At 43.4% G+C, this 21,672-nt stretch overlaps 1 protein-coding gene across 6 annotated transcripts in view; it reads right to left on the bottom strand.

Moving 5' to 3' along the window:
* Positions 1-21,672, bottom strand: part of LOC126412332 (tropomyosin) — a 164,722-nt gene that overhangs the window by 79,010 nt on the left and 64,040 nt on the right. For all 6 annotated transcript variants that reach the window (XM_050081869.1, XM_050081866.1, XM_050081867.1 and 3 more), the window contains exons 2-3: positions 14,850-14,987; positions 7,589-7,714 (exon numbers count right to left, since the gene is read on the bottom strand). In XM_050081869.1, the coding sequence (XP_049937826.1) occupies positions 7,589-7,714; positions 14,850-14,963 (240 nt within the window). In that variant the 5' untranslated portion in view covers positions 14,964-14,987. The remainder of the gene's footprint in view (positions 1-7,588; positions 7,715-14,849; positions 14,988-21,672) is intronic.

The raw sequence follows: 21,672 nt of genomic DNA, 5'->3' as shown, positions 1-21,672 counted from the left end.
CGCATATTGAATTTTTAAGTAAATCAGTGGAGCACATTTACACGTACTACAAAGCAAAGCAACGGTATGAAACATTGATTTCGAATTTGATTTTCATCTCTCAGACTCATATTCGGATTTACTGCTGCTAGTTCATTCTGGAGGCATGATTTGCTCGAACGACTTTCCATGAACAGTATCTTACAATAAATTTGACCTAAGTGTTGCAACATTTATACAGCAAACTTTTCGACAACTATGCCTAGTATTTTCCGCCCGGACAGTCACCCATCCAACACAATATTCGTGCCTGCAGCGATATTTAGTGACTGAACACTGACACTAAAGAAATACACTGAGGTGACAAAAGTCGTGGGATAACCATATGCACATTTGCAGATGGCAATGGCATCGCGTACACAAGGTATGGGAGGGCAATGCACTGACGGAGGTGACATTTGTACTCAGGTGATTCATGTGAAATGATTTCCGACGTGATTATGGACGCACGACAGGATTTAACAGACTTTGAACACGGAATGGTAAATGGAACTAGACGCAGGGAACGTTCTATTTCGGAAATAATTAGGTAAATGAATATTCCGAGGTTCACAGTGTCTAGAGTGTCCCGAGAATACCGAATTTCATGACGGCCTTCGCTAAACGACCGTTGTCAGTGTTAACATGGCGTGGAACAACTGCAGCAGTCCGTGTGGGACATATGGCGAAATTTGGCGTTAATGGGCTATGACAACAAAAGACCGACGCGAGTGCCTTTGATGCACCGCCTCTCCTGGGCTCGTGACGGTATCGGTTGGAGCCTAGACGACTGGAAAACTGTGCCCTAGTTAGACGAGTCCCGATTTCAAGTGGTAAGAGCTGATGGTAGCGGTCGAGTGTGCGCAGACCTCGCGAAGTCGTGGACTCAAGTTGTTAACAAGGCTCTGGGAAAGCTGGTGGGGACTCCATAACGGCGTAGGCTGCGTTTACATGGAATGGACTGGGTCCTCTGGTTCAACTGAACCGATCTTGGACTGGAGATGGTTATGTTCCGCTACTTTGAGACCATCTGCAGCCATTCGTGGACTTTTTGTTCCCAAACAACGATGAAATTTTTATTGTTGACAACACGCTGTGTCACCTGATCACAATTGCTCGGGATTGGTTTGCAGAACAAAGAATTCGAGTGAACGATCTGGCAACCCAGATCGCCCGACATGAATCCCAGGTAACATTATGCGACGTAATCGAGATGTCATTTCGTGCACAAAATCTTGCAACGGCAACACTTCCGCAATTATGGACAACTATAGAGACAGCATGGTTCAATATTTCTGCAGGGGACTTCCAAGTACTTCATGCTACGTCGAGTTGCTGCTCCACGCCGGTTTAAAGGAGATCCGACACGATATTAGGAGGTATCCCACGACATTTGTCGCCTCTCTGTATATCTCCCGGGGGTACTTTCTAAATACGTAGTAAGACATTGAGGGAAGATGACAGGGAGGTGGGGCGGGGGAGGCGGCGATTACGTAACCAGTTGACAGATGGTCGGGATATTTCCGAAAGCAATTCAGCGCAAAAAGATGCCTGCTTCTGGTGAAAAATGCTCCTTGGAATAGACGTTTTTGCCAGACCGTAAACCATGAGAAGGAAATTTTTCTTTGCTTCTAAACACTTCCTCTGTATAGCCAATTTTAATGCCTCACGCAGTTGGTGGACTACTGAAGTTGGGTGCAAGAAGAGCGAAAAGTAAAATGCCTAATTTACTTGTGGTGGTTCTCGAGTCTTTTCGTATCACTTACGGAATGGGTAAGGCGTTCTTTAAATATATTCTAAATGTTGAATGACAGTATAACACACACAATACGATTACGATGAGAAAGTGAGAAGCCCATCCTGTGTCTGACGTGCCGCCAGTGTTACCATCATTCATGGTGGCATAGGAGGAGGATGAGGTGGCCGTGACGACTCCTAACTGGCCCTCGGCCAGTGGCGGACACGCCCTTCGCGACCAGGAAACGAAATCAACACTTCACTTCACAGCGCGACTTCCAAGCACCACTTTCTCAGCGCAAACTCCGGCAGAATATATAGTTTACCGGCGCATTTACGGCTAGCTCTAGAGAATTTCCGAATGAAGAAAATCGTGAGTAACTCCTCACCTATTTTCTTCTGTGATAACGGCGTTGGGAGTTCACCCGTATTCAAATTCGTCTGCTATAAATTTATAAACACATTGCAGAATAGTCCATTTCGTGTAACTTTTTGCGATTTTCTTCTTCAATGGGAAACTTTATGTGGAGGGATTTTTAAAAATTCAGAAAAATTACGTTAAATGATTCTAGTCGCTTTTTCGTTCGCCCTTTGGTCGAGTAGATACGTAGTAAGAACAAACCTGTAATGTTCGGATACACTATTCGTGTTCTGCCTGACGCAGTCAAGTCATTTAAGTACCTGGGCGTAATGTTGCAAAGCTATATGAATACGTAAAACGTAGCGAACTTTATTCTATTTTATCCCGTTTGAAGCTCATTTATAAATGTTACTGAATAATTTGTAAAATTAATTTTTGTTAAAAGCCATATTGGCTATACGTATGATTTACTTCAGAAAATGTGTAATATACAAAATTGTTTTGCTCGTGTTACTAGTGGCCCGCTTGTGGCGCGCCCTACATTACGTTTACTTGGCAGCGTGACTAGTTGCCACACAGTCAGTCTCCTCACACCGCACCGGTGTTACTTACGTTTTAATGTTTGCCTTTTTGAAGAAAATTATGTTTTATATTTTAATGTATGACTTGAGCAACTCAGCTCTTAAATCACTGTACATCTTTGACGATATGTTCTTCATGTAAGTACTATTTGTTTTACACTCGTTTACATTAATGTAAACTTTTATTAGATAAGATATTTAATCTGACATTTATTTTAGGTAATTACCTTACCTTCTGATGAAGTCACCCTTAGAGGTGACGAAACCTGCTGAAGGTATATAGAAAACCTATTCAACCAGTTGGCAGATTTTTACATATTTTTCAAACTATATGAAATGGGCCGAACGTGTGAACTGTAGTAGGCAAGGAAAATGGTCGACTTCGGTTTATTTCGAGATTTTAGGAAAGTTTGGTTCACCTGTAAAGGTGACGGCACACAGGGCACCGGTGGGACTTATTCTTGAGTATTACCCGAGTGTTTGGGATCCGTACCATGTCAGATTGAATGAAGACCTCGAAGCAATGCAGAGGCGGGGTGCTAGATTTCTTATCGGGGAGTTTCTAAAAACACGCAAGTGTTACGGAGATGCTTCTGGAGCTCAAATGGGAATCCGTGGAGGGAAGGCGACGTTCTTTTCGAGAAACGCTACAGAGAAAAATGTAGAGAATCGGGATTTGAAGCTGACTTCCCAAGGTTTCTACTGCCACCAAAATACACTGCGCGTAAGGGCCACGAAGAAAAGATACGAGAAATTAGGGCTCATACGGGGGCATATAGACAGTCGTTTTTCCCTTGCGTGTGGAACAGGAAAGGAACTGACTAGTGGTACAGGGTACCCTCCGCCACGCACCGTACAGTGGCTTGCGGAGCATCTGTGTAGATGTAGACGAAGCAGTGTCATAGTTCCCAATGCAAATGAAAAACGAAATTGCGCCAAGTTGTTTTTTTTTTTTTTTTTTTACCACCCAGCGCTCTCCCAATTGATTTTAGAAATACAGCCTCAAATGGACTCAACAATTAAACTGCGTAAAGGCAAGTAGTAAGTAGAAAAAATTAGGAACAGTTTGTCTTTCCTTTATTCGAGACCTCATAAGTTTTTAAATAACAGCACAGTCCCCATTTAACTTCGATATTGTTACTAATATCGAGATTTCGACTTACGAATCATTATCAAGTGCAAGTGGGACATCTGAAACAAAGTCACAAATGGTGAAACGTGCGGTATAATTTGATCACATGTGACAAACACGACTGCATGGACCGTTACTACGATATCAGTGTATTACAGACATGTCACCAAAATATTACAGTTCATAACTGTATATATGAACCAGACGCCTCATTTCGAAATATAAGAACAAGTACTAAACAGGTGTTACATTTAACATTGCTTATGGCAGATTCACTTTAACGATTTTGCGCTGTATTAGTATTTGCAAACATATTGCCGCGGTATGCGCAGAATATGAACATATACTGAGTGTGATTCCCCGTGACTGCACAGACACCGTTACTCAAAACAGAGACAAAACGCTTCGTGTTTGACTTGTGTAGGTAGCTATCCTTCGCTAGCGCCGCATTAAGGATGGGGAACAGGTAGTTTATTAGATCTGGAGCTCAATGTACAGGGTCTCCCTCTTAAGACTCGTCAGACACAGCTCGTTACTCACCATATCCTTCGTCCGACGCCCGGTGCCAAAGGCAAACGTCTGTTCGTTTCCCATTACAAACAAAATTATTATTAAAGCGCAGTTTTACGTACTTATTGCGATACAGTAGTTCCAGATTAATCTAGTGCGATATTCGTTTTATCGATGTGTATTAACAGCGACAAAACAGAGCAACCAGTACACCAGCGACTGAGTGGTACTGTTGCTGCATGGCGGTACTCTAGTCTTCTCGATTATTGTTTATTCTTCCTGTTTTAGTAACCGTGTTGGTACACATCGATGGAATGACTATCGCAATATACTTATTTTGGACCACTCTATTGAATGGGGAACTTAAACACCGCTTTAAAAATAATTTCGTTTCTAAAGGGAAACAAACCAACACTTTCCGTTGATCCCGGGAGTCACATGAGAGACTATGAGCAGTATTTGTGTGGGCTGACTGGGTGTATATCGCAAAAACGAAATTGCAAGTATCCGCTAAATTACCAGAGAAAATGCGCCTGACGACTCCTAGGAGAAAGACGCGGCATACCTGTAGAAGATAGTTCATGAAAGTGAGATACACATGCGTCCCTGATCTTAAAATTTCATTGCATGTATGCATGCTGTTTCAAGATTGAGAATAATTTATTTCATGAAGTTATGTCGTACTTCGTCATTTATGCTTGTTACTGTTTTCAGTTTCTCAGATGCAAGTGATAATCGCTCAAAAGCTGAAACCGCTATAGTGAAGATGACGATAAACGCACAGACGAATTGCGGCATTGTGTTTTAAAACTTCAACAGTGGTTTATCATGCACTAGAGCAAATTTAACAATTCCAGGTAGAGATGGTGGTCCACCTAGTTATCACTGCCTCCTAATCCATTATGTGCATCTTTATTTAGAGAAAATATACCACGAAGAGAGAGCATTGTTCAATACATTTGGGGTACGGTACCAACAGCCTTAGTTTTCACCTTCCAGAATATAAAGACACGAAACAAATTGGAACGATGCTGAACCTCGTCCACACGATGACGGAAGCTGTTAATCCTCTCCATGTTGCAGTGCAATGGAATGCACCTCCCCACGTTGAGATGCTGCTTGTCTTCCAGTGCTGGTCCCGCGGACAGAGCTCCGGGGCTCGTCTCCTGTGGATATGTGCAGACAGCCGCGAAGCTACTTGTGCATGACGGGTCCTTCCCAACGACTGTCACGTCATGCAGAAGTAGTTTTGCAACTGTGTACATCGAAATATTCCCGTCACCACAGGCGCCTCCACCAGGATTAGTCAGCATGCTGGCCACCACCAAGAAGAAACAGCAGCCAAGTGTTCAGACAGAGAAGCGACATGCAATATTGCGATGACAGTGCACTAACACACAAACTCCCTGATGCGGGTATGACATTTGTTCGCAAGTACCCTCTGGGTTGGCGGCACATTATAACGAAAGGTCATTGGTTAGCTCCATCTCTTACTCGCATGTATCTCCAATGAAGTATTACAGAACCTTCAAATGCAGAAGATTTCTCTATTAGGAAAGAAACATCCTTTTGTTGGTATTATTTCGTAACTTCGACAGCAGAGCATTTACTATTTCGTGACGCCTAATGGCTTTACTTGCTGAGAGGAAGGGCTGAATTTTAGTCACAGTCTCTTGCTCTTACAGCCTACATGAACCCATTTACACTGAGGTGACCAAAGCCATGGAATAGCGATATGCACCTACACATATGATGCTAGCATCGCCTACACAGAGTATAAAAGGGAAGTACATTGCTGAAGCTGTCATTTGTACTAAGGCGATTCGCGTGAAAAGGTTTCAGACATGCTTATGGACGCACGACTTGAATTAACAGAATTTGAACTCTGAATAGAAGTATGGAACATTCCATTTCGAAAATCGTTAGAGAATTCAATATTCCGAGATCTACATTGTCAAGAGTGTGTCGAGAATAGCAGATTTCGGGCATTACCTCTCACCATGGCCTTCACTTAACAACAGAGGGCAGCGTCGTTCGCGTAGAGTTGTCAGAGCTAACAGACAACACTACGTGAAATACCCGCAGAAATCAGTGTGGGACGTACGACGGACGTAGCCGTTCCAACAGTGCGGCGAAATTTGACGTTAATGGACTACGGCAGCAGACGACCGACGCGAGTGCCTTTGCTGATAGCAGCGTCTGTGCTGGGCCCTAGACGACTGGAAAATTGTGGCCTGGTCAGGCGAGTCCAGATTTCAGTTGGTGAAAGTCGATGGAAGTGTTCGAGTGCCTCGAAGCCCCCATGAAGCCATGTTCCCAAGTTGTCAACAAGGTACTGTGCAAGACGGTGGTGGCTCCACAATGGTGTGTTTACATGGGATGGTGTGGGTCTTCTGGTCCAACTGAACCGATCATTGACCGCAAATGATTTTGTTCGGCTACTTGGAGACCATTTGCAGCCATTTATGTACTTCATGTTCCCATGACATTGCGCCATGTCACTAGGCCACAATTGTTCGCTATTGGTTTGGAGAACATTCTGAACAATTTAAGCAGATGATTGGCCACCCAGATCGCCCGACATGACTCCTATTTATTATTTATGGGACAATCGAGAGGTCAATTCGTACACAAAATTAAGCACCGCCAACACTTTCGCAATTATTGACAGCTGTAGTGTCAGAATGGCTCAGTATTTCACCAGGGGACTTCCAAACGACTTGTGGAGTCTTTGGTACGTCGAGTTGCTGCACTACACCGGGCTAACGACACTATATTAGGAGATATCCCATGATTTGCTACCTCAGTGTACAACAGTGCTGATCGTCAGTCAAAACCTAGAACTGCTGGGTAAAATTTACAGAATTCATAACCCCTCAAAAAGTCAACAGTAAGTCCACTCCTCCCGACTTTACCACGGAACTACGGAGTGTCAGTAGAAAACAGTGGAATTATGGCGATGTGTCCAGATAAATGTCTACATGGTAGATAGAGGCTACATTGCTTTACCACTGAATAGGAGACAGCATACATGTACCAAGGGACACTGATATGCAACATATTTTCTGGAATACTATTAATTCTAATATAATTACTACGCCTGTCTTAGTCGTAGCTTTTTTGGAACCGTGCGTGTGAGGTATGGTTGAAGATGTAGGTTAATACTTGGGCGGCAGAAGTGCCGCTCCTGCTGCAATGTGCTGTAGTCGTATGCGTGAGGTTGGGGAGAGAAGCGGTGATGGTACTCACGTTCTGCAGAGCCTTCTCCTTCTCCTCAAGTTTGGCCATCACCTGACCGAGCTGCTCCTGTGTCTGGTCCAAGTCGTTCTCAATGGTCTGGATCTTCTTCTGCAGGGCACGGGCTTCTTCCTCGGCCTACAGCAGAGAGAAACATGCTTAGAGTCTATAACTTCTTGTGTCTCCGAGTTGATGAGCGTGAGAAAAGGTTAGTCTTGACCAGGGACAATATAAGTAATCGTGACGATTCATCGGATATGGTCGCCTGTGGCGTAGGACCATGTCTGCTGCGTAGCGACTCTAGTTACCGCCTCCAGGAAGCCGCCGTTTCAGCTAGATTTTTCCGTGTGATTGCAAGTTTTCACCGGGACGCCATATAGTGTCACAATTCCAGCCTATGGTGACAATACTGGTATATCACGATACATGTACTGATTATAAAGAAGTTTGACGACACACTGGTCTCGTCTCGCTCAGACTGCTTTGAGGGAGCAGGTTACTAAAGTTAAACGTGCCAGTCTTCTGCAAGCAACTTACTGGTCTAAACGTAATTAATGTTTGTTGTAATCTTCAGTCTGAAGACTGGTTTGAAGCAACTCTACATGCTATTCTATCCTGTGGTAGCCTCTATCTCCAAGTAACTACTGCAGTCTACAGCCTCCTGAATCTGCTTCATTTCCTGGTCTCTCTCTACGACTTTTAACCACCCCCCCCCCCTCCTCCAGACTGCCCTCCAGTACCAAATTGGTGATCCTTTATGTCTCAGAATGTCGTACCAACCGATACCTTCTACTGAGATTGTGCCACAGATTTCTTTTCTCCCCAGTTCTATATTCAGTACTTCCCCCTTCGTTACGTGATCTATCCCTCTAATCTTCTGCATTCTTCTGTAGCATGTAACACCACGTTTAAAAAGCTTTTATTCTCTATCTTTATACAGTTTATCGTTCTTGTTTCACTTCCATAAAAAGCTACACTCCATACAAATACTTTCAAAAAAGATTTCCTGACAAATCTATATGTTCAATTTTTCTTCTTCAGAAACGCTTTTCTTGCCATTGCCGGTCAACGTTTTGTATCCTCTCTACTTCTGCCATCATCAGTTATTTCGCTGCCCAAGTAGCAAAACTCATCAACTACTTTAAGTGTCAGTTCCTGATCTAATTCTTTCAGCATCCCTGCTTTTGTTGATGTTCATCTTATATCCTCCCTTCAGGACACTGTCCATCCCATTCAACTGCTGCTCCAAGTCCTTTGCTGTCTCTGATAGAATTATGTCATCGGTAACCCTCAAAGTTTTTATTTCTTCTTCCTGGACTTCAATCCCTACTCCAAAGTTTTCTTTTGTTTCCTTTACTGCTTGCTCAGTGTACAGATTGAATAATGTCGGGAATAGGCGACAACCCTGCGTCACTCCTTTCTCAACCACTGCTTCTCTTTCACTCTTATAGCTGCCATCTCGTTTCTGTACAAGTTGTAAATAACCTTTTGCTCCCTGTTTTTGACCCCTGCCACCTTCAGAATTTGAAAAACAGTATTCCAGTCAACATTGTCAAAAGCTATCTCTAAATCTACAAACGCTAGAAACATAGGTTTGCCTTTCCTTTTATCTTCTAAGATAAGTCTTAAGGTCAGTATTGTCTCACGTGTTCCATCATTTCTACGGAACCAGAACTCATTTTCGCCAAGGTCGGATTCTACCAGTTTTTTCATTCGTCTGATAAAGAATTCGTGTTAGTATTTTTAGCCGTGACTTATTAAACTCATAGTTCGGTAATTTTCACATCTGTCAACACCTGCTTCCTTTGGGATTGGAACTGTTCTTTAAGTCTGAGGGTATTTCTCACCAGATGGTAGAGTTATGTCAGGGCTGGCTCTCCCAAGGCTATCAGTAGTTCTGAAGGAATGTTGTCTGCTCCCAGGGCCTTGTTTCAACTTAGGTCTTTCAGTGCTCTGTCAAATTCTTCACGCAGTGTCTTATCTCCCAGCTCGTCTTCATCTACGTCCTCTTCCATTTCCATAATATTGTCCTCAAGTACATCGCCCTTGTATGGACCCTCTATATACTCCTTCCACCTTTCTACTTTCCCTTCTTTGCTTTGGTTTTCCATCTGAGGTCTTGACATTCATACAGATGGTTCTCTTTTCTTCAAAGGTCTCTCTCATTTTCCTATAGGCGTTATCTACCTCTCCCCTCGTGATATGTGATTTTAAATTCTTACATTTGTCCTCTGGCCATTCCTGCTTAGCCGTTTTGCACTTCTCGTCTGTCTTGTTTGAGACGTTTGTATTCGCTTTCACCTGCTCCATTTACTACATTTTTATATTTTCTCCTTTTATCAGTTAAATTTAATATCCCTTGGGTTACTCACGGACCTATGCTAGTCCTCATCTTTTTACCTACTTTATCTCTCTGAAACATTCTACAAACCTCTAGTTCTTTCACTTTATCCAGGTCCCATCTCCTTAAATTCCTACCTTTTTGAAGTTTCTTCAATTTTAACCTATAGTTCATAAACAATAAATTGTGGTCTGAGCCCGCATGTGACCATGAAATGTTTTACAATTTAAAATCTGGTTCCTAAATCTCTGTTTTACAATTATATAACCAATCCGAATCCTTCCAGTGTCTCCATGTCTCTTCCTGGTATACAAACTCGTTTCATGATTCTTACACCTAGTGTTGGCAATGATTAAATTTATGCAAAATTCTATTAGGTTGCTTCCTCTTTCATTCCGTTCCCTCAGTCCGTATTCGCCTATTACTTTTCCTTCTCTTCCTTTGCCTACTATCGAATTCCAGTCCCTCATGACTACTAAATTTTCGTGTTCTTTTAAACTATCCGAATAGCTTCTTTAATCTCATCACTTCAGTCTCTTCATCTGCGTGCTAGTTGGCATATAAACTTTTACTATTGTGATGGGTATGTGCTTCATGCATATCTTGGCTACAATAATGGGTTCACTATGCTGTTCATAGTAGCTTACCTGTGTTCCTGTTTTCTTATTATCAAACCTACTCCTGCATTACTTATGTTTGGTTTTGTATTTATAACCCTGTATTCACCTGACCAAAAGGCTGTTCTTGCTGCAACCTAACTTCACTAACTCCTATATATCGAACTTTAAACTACGCACTCCCCTTTTTAAATTTTCTAACCTACCTGCCCGATTGAGAGATCCGACTTTCCACTCTCCAATCTGTAGAACGGCAGTTTTGTTTCTGGTGATAACGACATCCTCCTGATTAGTCCTCGCTCGGAGGTCCGAATGGGGACCGTTTTACCTCCGGTATATTTTACCCAGGAGGATGCCATCATCATTGAGACATACAGTAGAGTTGCACGCCCTAGGGAAAAATTACGGCTGTAGTTTCCCCTTGCTTTCGGCCGTTCGCAATACCAGCACAAGAAGGCCGTTTTGGTTGATGTCACGAGGCCAGATCAGTCAATCATCCAGACAGTTTTCAGAATGAGATTTTTGACTCTGCAGCGGAGTGTGCGCTGATATGAAACTTTCGTGGCAGATTAAAACTGTGTGCCGGACCGAGACTCGAACTCGGAACCTTTGCCTTACGCGGGCAAGTGCTCTACCATTTTTAAAATTTTTTTTTGCATTTTGTTCGTTGTTGATCGCTGTGTCTGGTCGTTGCGGACCTCACAATGACATCCGTTCAAGTTCGTTTGTTGATCCTTCCACTCAGTTTTTTTTTATTACAGAGGCCAACCGGCTCTCTGACCGAGCACGCTGAGCTACCGTGCCGGCTCCATCTGAGCTACTCAAGCACGACTCACACCCCGTCTTCACAGCTTTAATTCCCCAGTACCGAGTTTTAGTCTCGGTCCGGCACACAGTTTCAATCTGTCAGGGAAGTTCCAATCAGACTGTTGCCTGTGATACTACTGAAAAGGGTGCTGCCCTTCTTCAGGAACCACAAGTTTTTCTGGCATCTCAACAGACCTATCCGTTACGGTTTCATCTATGGTGCAAGCCTCTCCACCAACGGCAAGGTCCATGGTTCATGAGGGGCTAAACGGCGTATGGTACTTCATTTTGTGAAATATGTTTATTGTTCAAACTGTTTGTCAGATGTAATCTGTTTTCAGAGTTCACACATTTGGCTGAACTGTGGCGCCAAGGAGACAGTTTTTATGTATTTAGCACAGGTACCTGTAGCTGCAAGAGTAACTTTTATGATCATAGCATTTTGCTAAGGCAAAAGAGAGGAAGCAAACTTGTGTACATGAATGACAGTAATATAAACCAGATGTAAGTATCGCTTGCGTTTATGAAAATTCCATTGTAAACCCCCATGGTGATTGTAACGTAAAGCGTGTGTATGTGTGGTTGTCTCCGCAGTGCAATTTTCACGCCTACAAATGATAAAAATGACGCTGCTATTAACAACCTATACCTAGGGATTTTCACACAGTGAAGTATCGTGTTGTGGTTTGTATTTAAGTTTAGCAAATCAAACAATTATTCCTATCAGGACGCTACTAGATTGTATTATAAATAGATACTGTGTCTAATTTACCGTCTAAAAACACGTAGCGTGCAAAAAAGTGTATAAATATGAAGTACACGATGTCAGATTCTAACCTAAACGAAGTTTCGAGATTGGCAGAACACATGTTTGACTTTATTTTGATTACACCGCCTTTTATTAGATGACACAAAGCGGGCTGATACTAATTAGCGGTGAGCAACGGAAGATAAGGTCAGTGGATAAGAAAATGGAACTCAACATAGTAACTGTGTTTCTTCCTATCTACCAAACCAACGTGCACCTACCAGATATTTAAGTATAGACAGCAGTTACACTGCACCAATGATCTGCTCGTTGGGAGTTGGCCACTACGCAGGTAAAGTACTTGGCATACATGTAATTCTCTGCATACACAGTGGATGCAAAACGCCGTCCGCAAACTCCTAGGGCTGAAATTACCTCAGTACAAGACAGAATCCAAGTCAAGATTACTGTTTGCTCACTAGCCAGGAACAGAAATTCAACTTAAGTATTCTTCTGTGAAAAAGCACTTCACTGTGTGTCAGACACCGGAGAGGGCTGAAGAAATGTTATCCGCGTGGAAATAACAGTTCACAAAGGAACGACATCATGTGCTGCTTGTGGCGAAATCGACACTTCTCAAAATATAACCCTTAGATTCTCCACTGTGGCCGTCGCCAGCGAAGTCTAAGTCGATCTTGGAAGGAAGTGTGTCTCCACGCTATACCTCCGCTCCCTCTTGCACACGCAGTGTCTACGTTTGTGCTCGGACGACGAATCCCAGCGACCGTTACAGTCTTTCCCCATATGGGTCAGGGATCTGCCAGCCAACCACTGAAGCTCATATTCCCTTCAGAAGATTTTTCTAGAAGTTTCCATTTCATCTTCTACATTTGTGGCGAATGTCGCCAGCGGTGCCGTTGTATGCTGAAGTGTCTCCAGATAGTGCCTAGAACTCACCATCTGTCTTCGCAAACGTTATGTAAAAAAGTTCTCGGAACAGAAAGTGTTGAGTTAAAATACGCCAAGGAAAAAAGAGCAACTGACGAAAGAAATTACACACTTCAGCAGCAGTAACACACAATGCAGATTTCACTAAGAGGCACCCCTGAAGTACGAGAGAGGCATCAACCAAATGAATGTTCTGCGAGCACTGTGTTCCATCGCATTTCATCCTCTTCACATTTCGCTGCACCTACAGCTTCATGGCAATGACTTACAAATTTGGTTATAATTCTCTGAATATTTTTTACGTAAAGTGCAAAGTGATGCGGTACATCTATGCAAAATTTTGTTTAAGGAAGGATAATCGTTTCCAAACCATGGGCAAGTCAATACGCACTAAATGTCAGTTGAAAATCCACGGTAACTTAAAGAAGACGATAAAAACAATGTTACTTGTCTATCAACGTTTGGTGCATGTTTTTCCAAGACCTGCATCGTTGGTCCCTGCTTTATTGATGAGAATCTAAAGACACTAGTATCTCTAGTTCCCACCTAAGATATGCTGCTGTCGCAGTTATTGAAAGACATCTCACTGGACATAAAGCAGTTACTCTGGTACCAACATGATTTATGTCCCTTCTATTGCGCACATGTAATGACAGACCTTCTTACGAGAACATTTGCAGTGCATTGTAACGATCGTTTAGAAACGCAAAATGGCCTGCACGCTCACCAAACTTAATGTTTTCTGTACTTTTACCTGTGGGGAAAACAAGAGGTCTTAGGAAAAATGCCTTACAACAAGGACCTATGGTGGTGGTAACTCCAGATTAAATTCAACGTGGATGGTGCAAATGGCTCTGAGCGCTATGGGACTTAACATCTGAGGTTATCAGTCCCCTAGAACTTAGAACTACTTAAACCTAACTAACCTAAGGACATCACACACATCCATGCCCGAGGCAGGATTCGAACCTGCGACCGTAGCAGTCGCGCGGTTCCAGACTGAAGCGCCTAGAACCGCTCGGCCACACCGGCCGGCTTACCCCGCCGGGAATCGAACCCGGGAACCCGGGCGCGGGAAGCGAGAACGCTACCGCACGACCACGAGCTGCGGACTTCAACGTGGAGAATCAGTTGATAGCGTGTGGCAATGCCTAGTGTCAACATTTTGAGGACTTTGTACGACAGTTGTGGTGCTAAATGCACGAACTGAGCTACAGGCTTGCTTACATTTGGTATAAGGGAGACGTTGTGGAACCGACTCTGACGCCGGGACAGCGGTTTGTGGCGCTACCCTGTTACCTTTATACTATTTGATGAAAGCCCTTACCTGTGACGACGTTGAAGTTCTCTTTGTAATTTCTTTGAAATGACGCAAAAAGTGCATAGTTCCACCAGAGAAAAAAACGAAGTCGGTATCGTAATTCGGAGACTACAAACGATAAAAATTACTTCCAACATCAAAAAATTCGCCATATTGTCCGCTATAACTTTGCAAAAACGGCACCTCTATATATTTGATATCCCCCGTCTTAGATGCCTCACCCTGTATACTTATTAGTTAATTTCTTGCATGTATCTTGTGCTGCCTGATCCCATATTAAGGATATCTAACAATATAATGTCATAGAAATAATTGTTTCAGTTCCACTTTCTGCACCCTCCCACGGACTACCTGCTCACATTCTTGTCGAAGCTTATCTATTTGAAGCATCTGAAGGAAACGGTCATTAAACTTTCCACCACGAGGGAATAACCACACCATGATTTACTTCTTATTAGCACAAATTCCGAGAGAAGTTGCGCGACACTCACCTTTTCGGCTCGCAGGTTGGCATCCCTGGCCTGCTGCTCGCAGAGAAGGGCGCGATCGAGCGCGTTGTCCTTCTCGAGCTTCATCGCCTGCATCTTCTTCTTGATCGCGTCCATGTTGCTGGTTGTTTCTGCTTACTTCTGCAACACGCAAAGAAGGCGTACACTCACTACAGATCCTGGCTAAGTCGTAACCAATATCATTGTGTTCCGCGTGCGTGCGTGCGTGTGTGTGTGTGTGTGTGTGTGTGTGTGTGTGTGTGTGTGTGTGTGTGTGTGTGTGTGTGAGAGAGAGAGAGAGAGAGAGAGAGAGAGAGAGAGAGATATATATATATATATATATATAGAGAGAGAGAGAGAGATATAGAGAGATATTCCATTAACCGCTGAATCATACTTGGTCAACACGAAGTTGTTAGCAGAAACCATAGGACAATGCCAAAGTTCACAATGCGTCAAAAGAAATTTAAGCCAGAACAACACAAAGTCGCAACTGATGCTGAACATTGTTGGCGTTTCCAGCACTGTGTCCAAGTTTGTCGTATCAGTTCATTGAAGGACATATCGCACAGAAATTTACAGTACTGGCCATTAAAATTGCTAGACCAAGAAGAAATTCAGATGATAAACGGGTATTCGTTGGACAAATATATTATACTAGAACTGATATGTGATTACATTTTCACACAACTTGGGTGCATAGATCCTCAGAAATCAGTACCCAGAACAACCACCTCTGGCCGTAATAACGGCCTTGATATGCCTGGGCATTGAGTCAAACAGAGTTTGGATGGCGTGTACGGGTACAGCTGCCCATGCAGCTTCAACACGATATCACAGTTCAAGAGTAGTGACTGGCGCATTGTGACGAGCCAGTTGCTCGGCCACCATTGACCAGACGTTTTCAATTGGTGAGAGATCTGGAGAATGTGCTGGCCAGGGCAGCAGTCTAGCATTTTCTGTATCCAGAAAGGCCCGTACAAGACCTGCAACATGCGGTCATGCATTATCCTGCTGAAATGTAGGGCTTCGCAGGGGTCGAATGAAGGGTAGAGCCACGGGTCGTAACACATCTGAAATTTAACGTCCACTGTTCAAAGTGCCGTTTCACCAGACAACGCCGGTCAACTGCTGTTTGTGTATGAGAAATCTGTTGTAAACTTTCCTCATGTCAGCACGTTGTAGGTGTCGCCACCGGCGCCAGCCTTGTGTGAATGCTCTGAAAAGCTGATCATTTGCATATCACAGCATCTTCTTCCTGTCGGTTAAATTTCGTGTCTGTAGCACGTCATCACCTTAGTGTAGCAATTTTAATGGCCAGTAGTGTATTACCGAAGGGGTACTCCGACTCTGGAATGTTTGTTATATAATTTCTACAAAACAAACCCCTTATGGCTTTGATAAAATGGTGCATATAAGGTTAGTCAAAGTTCGTGCCGCGATAAGAATTGTTTCTGCACTGAAATCTTCGTTTTCCCTTGAGTTCTGATAATTAAATGGACGTCCTAAAAATAAATTGTGTCCAACGCATGCGTTGAGAAAAGCTAAGTTAGAGAAGTGTAAAGCGTAATCATATTACAACGAATGAAAATTTTTTGGATGCGTGTGTGTACTTACAGTTGATATATTCATTCATTCGATTTCGTACATCATTTCAAGGAGGTGCTTCTTCAGGGATATAGGTCAAGTTAAAACATTACCGAAGGAGATAAGTACCGAAAACTGCGTACACTGCTTAAAACCATTTGTGATTATGCCAACTATATGTAAAGTGGGTAAATTAGCAGGAAAGCAACTAAAATTATCTCCTCAGTGTAAACCAAGACGCAGTGGAAGGGGCATGTAACTGTAACTAACTCAGTGCTAAGTAATGGATACAATACACCTTCACCTTTCAGTGTTGGTAATTGTGTGGATCTCAAAGTACGTTGATATAACGTTAAATACAAGGGAGTATTAGAACTCTGATTTTTCGACATTGTATACATGAATTTTATAGCTCTGAGGGTAAGTGGATAGGTGCGAACAGCAAATGCGAAGATATGGTGCTCGATTCTTAGCCGATCCTACGATTTTTTTGTCATTTCTTTCGTCTGTGGCAATGGTTTAGTAATGTGAGAAAACCGAATTGTTTTATGGTACGCAGCTCACGTTAACTGTAGGTCACTGCATAATTGGCTGTTTAAAGGGAATTTCCTTTTTTCGTTGGGCATTTTCGCATAATTTTACCTATGCAAAAGCTTAGATTTTTACTTACTAGTTTAATTATTGGTCCGTTAAACCGGCCGTTGTGGCCGAGCGGTTCTAGGCGCTTCAGTCTGGAACCGCGCTGCTGCTACGGTCGCCGGTTCGAATCCTGCCTTGAGAATGGATGTGTGTGATGTCCTTAGGTTAGTTAGGTTTAATTAGTTCTAAGTCTACGGGACTGATGACCTCAAATGTTAAGTCCCATAGTGCTTAGAGTCATTATGTCCGTTACTGGAACCTATCTGTACAGAAGCCGCGTGGCTACTGTTTGCTAGTATACACTTTTCTATACCGTATTTAAAATAGGTAATAGTTAACAGTGCTGTACCAGTCTGCGTCAAAGTTTGTCAGCACAAAATGTTCACTATATAAAGTTTTGTCACGTTTTGGGACAAATTGAAAGAACAAACAGATAAAATGGAAATTTCTGTCGCATTGCGTTGCTAGGAAAAAAACCGAGGCAGAACTGAGTTGCTCTTCCTGGAGGTAAGTATATTCTTAAAAATTTATATAGTTGTGCGTTACCATTCGGTGTTTCTGACTCTCGATGATGTGTAGGGGGGGGGGGGGGGCGGCGAGCAAATTTTTCCGTCTAAAGGCGGTGGGCTGCAGCGTATGTTGAACGTAGCGCGACTCTGTCCTTAAAATGATAAAAAGAAACCTTGCCCTGCTCTGGCCAATAGCTTTAGTTTCACAAATGCCGTAAATGTTTCTAGCTGCCTCAGCTGCTATCACCTGTCTGCTAGAGTCAAACAGCAGAATGTGTGTGAAATGTTCAGATTTTCTTCCTCTTGGCACTTTTCTAGCGTTTACAGCTCCACTCACTATGTCTAACAGCGAACTACAGAATAAAAATGACAGTCGATAACAACGATGAAGTCACTGATGACAGTGCCACTAAAGCAGAGTTATTAAACACGGTTTTCCGAAACTCCTTCACCAAAGAAGACGAAGTAAATATTCCGGAATTCAAATCAAGAACAACTGCCAAGATGAGAAACATAGAAGTAGATATCCTCGGAGTAACAAAGCACCTTAAATCACTTAATAAAGGCAAGGCCTCCGGTCCATATTGTATACCAGTCAGGTTCCTCTCAGAGTATGCTGATAAAATAGCTCCATATTTAGCAATTATATAGAACCACTTGCTCACAGAAAGATCCGTACCTGAAGACTGGAAAATTGCTCAAGTCACACAAATACCCAAAAAAGTAAGTAGGTAATCCGCTGAATTACAGCCCTATATCAGTAACGTCTATTTGCAGTAGGGTTTTGGAACATATACTGTATTCGAACATTATGAAGCACCTCGAAGAAGACTATTTATTGACACAGTCAGCACGCTTACAGAAAATATCGTTCTTGTGAAACACAACTAGCTCTTAATACTCATGAAGTAGTAAGTGCTATCGGCAGGGGATGTCAAATTGATTCCATATTTTTAGATTTCCAGAAGACTTTCGACACCGTTCCTCGCAAACGTCTACTAACGAAACTGTGTGCCTATGGAGTATCGCCTCAGCTGTGCGATTGGATTCGTGATTTCCTGTCAGAAAGGTCACTGTTCGTAGTAATAGACGGAAAGTCATTGAGTAAAACAAGAGTAATATCCGGCGTTCCCCAAGGGAGTGTTATAGGCCCTCTGTTGTTCCTGATCTATATTAACGACATAGGAGACAATCTGAGTAGCCGTCTTAGATTGTTTGCAGATGATGCTGTCATTTACCGTCATCAGATAAGCAAAACTATTTGCAAAATGATTTAGATATCTGTATGGTACAAAAAGTGACAATTGACCCTGAATAAAGAAAAATGCGAAGTTATTCACATGAGTACTAAAAGAAATCAGCTAAATTTCAATTACGCTATAAGTCACACAAATCTGAAGGCTGTAAATTCAACTAAATACTTAGGGATTACAATTACCTATATTGGAACGATCACATAGATAATATTGTGATTAGAGCAAACCAAAGACTGCGTTTCATTGGCAGAACACATCTACAGCCATACTCTGCAAGCCACCTGACGTTGTGTGACGGAGGTGCAACAGGTCTTGTAAAGAGACTGCTTATACCACGCTTGTCCGCCCTATTCTGGAGTACTGCTATGCGGTGTGCGATCCGCATCAGGTGGGACTGACGGATGACATCGACAAAGTACAAAGTAGGGCAGCTCGTTTGTATTATCGCAAAATACGGGAGACAATGTCACAGACACAATAAGTGAATTGGAGTGCCAATCATTAAGACAAAGGCGTTTCTCGTTGCGACGGGATCTTCTCATGAAATATCAATCACCATTTTCCTCCTCCGATTGCGAAAACATTGTTGCCACCCACCTACAAGGGAGAAATGATCACGACAAATCAGGGCTCGCACAGAAAACTTAAGTGCTCGTTTTTCCCGCCTGACTTCTGAGATTGGAACGCTAGAGAGAGGTTTGAGGTGGTTCATTGAACCCCCTGCCAGGCACTTTATTGTGATGAGTAGAGTAATCACGTAGAAGTAAATCCGTATCAAACGGAATACTAACATGCAAAACCAAAACGCTACTACAAACTTATGCACCAACTTAATATTTCATAGTGGCTTGGGGGGGGGGGGGGGGGGGCTACATGTCGGTGCGGCTCCGGCAGTGTTCAAAAATCGAGGCGAGTGACGGACGTAAGCGGTCGTGGTGTGACTGATAGGTTTCCGGAGATGACGGGAGAGCGCCGAGCACCGGCGGCGCTCCTGCGCGTCGCATCACGTCGCCCACGCGCCGTGCCGTGCCGCGCCGCGCTGCGCTGGAGGAGAGGTATGCGGCGCGGGACGTGAGGCAGGTGAAAGTCCTGGGGTCATCCGCGCTGCTGGGACCGCAGCCAGCCAGCCGCAGGCCCTGCCAGCGAGCGGACGCGCTCCGCAGAACGCCACCGTCTCCACCCACCAGCTCGGGGTCCTTTCCCACGACTGTCTCCAGCGCGGAAAACGCTTTTTCCACGTTACCATTACTATTTGCGTGCGCCAAGTACGAGGGCGAGGGCGAGGTACGAGAGTCGTTCTGAAAGTAATGACTCCCATTCGCGTGGGAACTGCGACAGATACGCCTACATCAACCTCAGGTGTATGGTGGAGAATACTTTGTATTACTGCCACTGCCACTTCCCCTCTTTCCTGTTTCACTCGCGAATGGCACGTGCGAAGAACAATTGTTGGCGAGCCTCCGTGAGAGCTCTATCTTACCTTCGTGGTCTTCTCGCTAAATATACGTAGGGAGCAATTTATTGGTTGACTGTTCTAGGAACTAACCCCCTGTATTTTGACGGAAAACCATATCGTAATGCAAGACGTCTCTTGTAGCGTCTGCCATTGCAGTTGTTTGAGCATCTACGTGACGCCATCTCGTTTGCTAAACGAAACTGTCACGAAAAGTGCAGGCAGCTCCTCTTTATACCTAACAAAGCCGGCAGTGCTTTGCAATTGCTTAATGTGTTTGGGAAATGGATATGTGTCCTCATCTCGCCTCCAACGCCCCCCCCCCTCCCCGCTTCTCTGCCCATCACCTCCTGCTGCCCCTCCCCCCCTCTCTATCCATCACCACCTCGCCTTTCTGTATGTCTTTTACCTCCCCCTCCCTCCCCCCGCTCATTTCCAAATCTTATTTATTGTTATTCCGAACGAACTTTTGATTGGGAATTTAAGTCGCTTAAAATGAATGGGTAAGTTGGTTAGGATCTTTTGCATACGTGCTATGAGATAGGCCTCTAGCTGTTGGATCTGTCAGGATAGTAACTTCATTGGTAGTATCTCTAATAGTTTTAATCTGTGGATGGACGATTCAGATTCGGTAGTAGTATTCCAATCAAATTGATGAGCCATAAATACAACTTTCCTCTTCTCAGCAAAACCGCCGGCGAAGAAGCGAAACAGCACAAAGTTGTGTGTACTATTTTTCTTTAAAACTGTATGTACGGAGAAACAATATAAATAGAACAAAATTTGTCAAATAGTTTAAATGCCCTGCTATCTACCATAGCTAAAACTGAGCGCGGGAAATAAAACGAAACCGCACATTGTCACAGCACAGCATTTTCTCTCTCGCCTTCTGCTTTAACAGAAACCTGTACTTTACTGTTCCAAAAAAACTATGTATCCTATGCCCGTCTGAATCTTTATTAGAGTATCGCGTAAGAACTTTGAGTAAATCAGTGAAGAACTTTCCGAGATATTTGTTAACAACGTTAAAAGGCGACCTGCCTTTATATAGCAATGTAATTTTCTTCTATTAACCCAACCTGCTAAAGGTTTTCAAACTAACGAGCAGTATTCGAATATCGGTCAAATGAGGCTTTTACAAGCCATCCCCTTCGTAGGAAGAAACTTCCCGAGGATTCTTCATGTGAATCCATCTGGCAGGCTCGACTGGTGGTGGCAGTACGCACGGCCTCACGTTACTGATATCTGCTTATCCTCTCCATGCACCTTTATGCGTCTATGGATTTAAACGGGCGCACATTGTTCAGCATTGAGGAATTCAGTGACACCCACTATTTTATACGAATCTCCGTGTCAGACACCATTTTCGAACGCTCGCGTTT

This window comes from Schistocerca serialis, chromosome 7 (assembly GCF_023864345.2).
Source record: "Schistocerca serialis cubense isolate TAMUIC-IGC-003099 chromosome 7, iqSchSeri2.2, whole genome shotgun sequence".
Classification (NCBI taxonomy): domain Eukaryota; kingdom Metazoa; phylum Arthropoda; class Insecta; order Orthoptera; family Acrididae; genus Schistocerca; species Schistocerca serialis.
The sequence above is the reverse complement of the archived record's forward strand: the minus strand, read 5'-3'. Positions and strand labels throughout refer to the sequence as shown.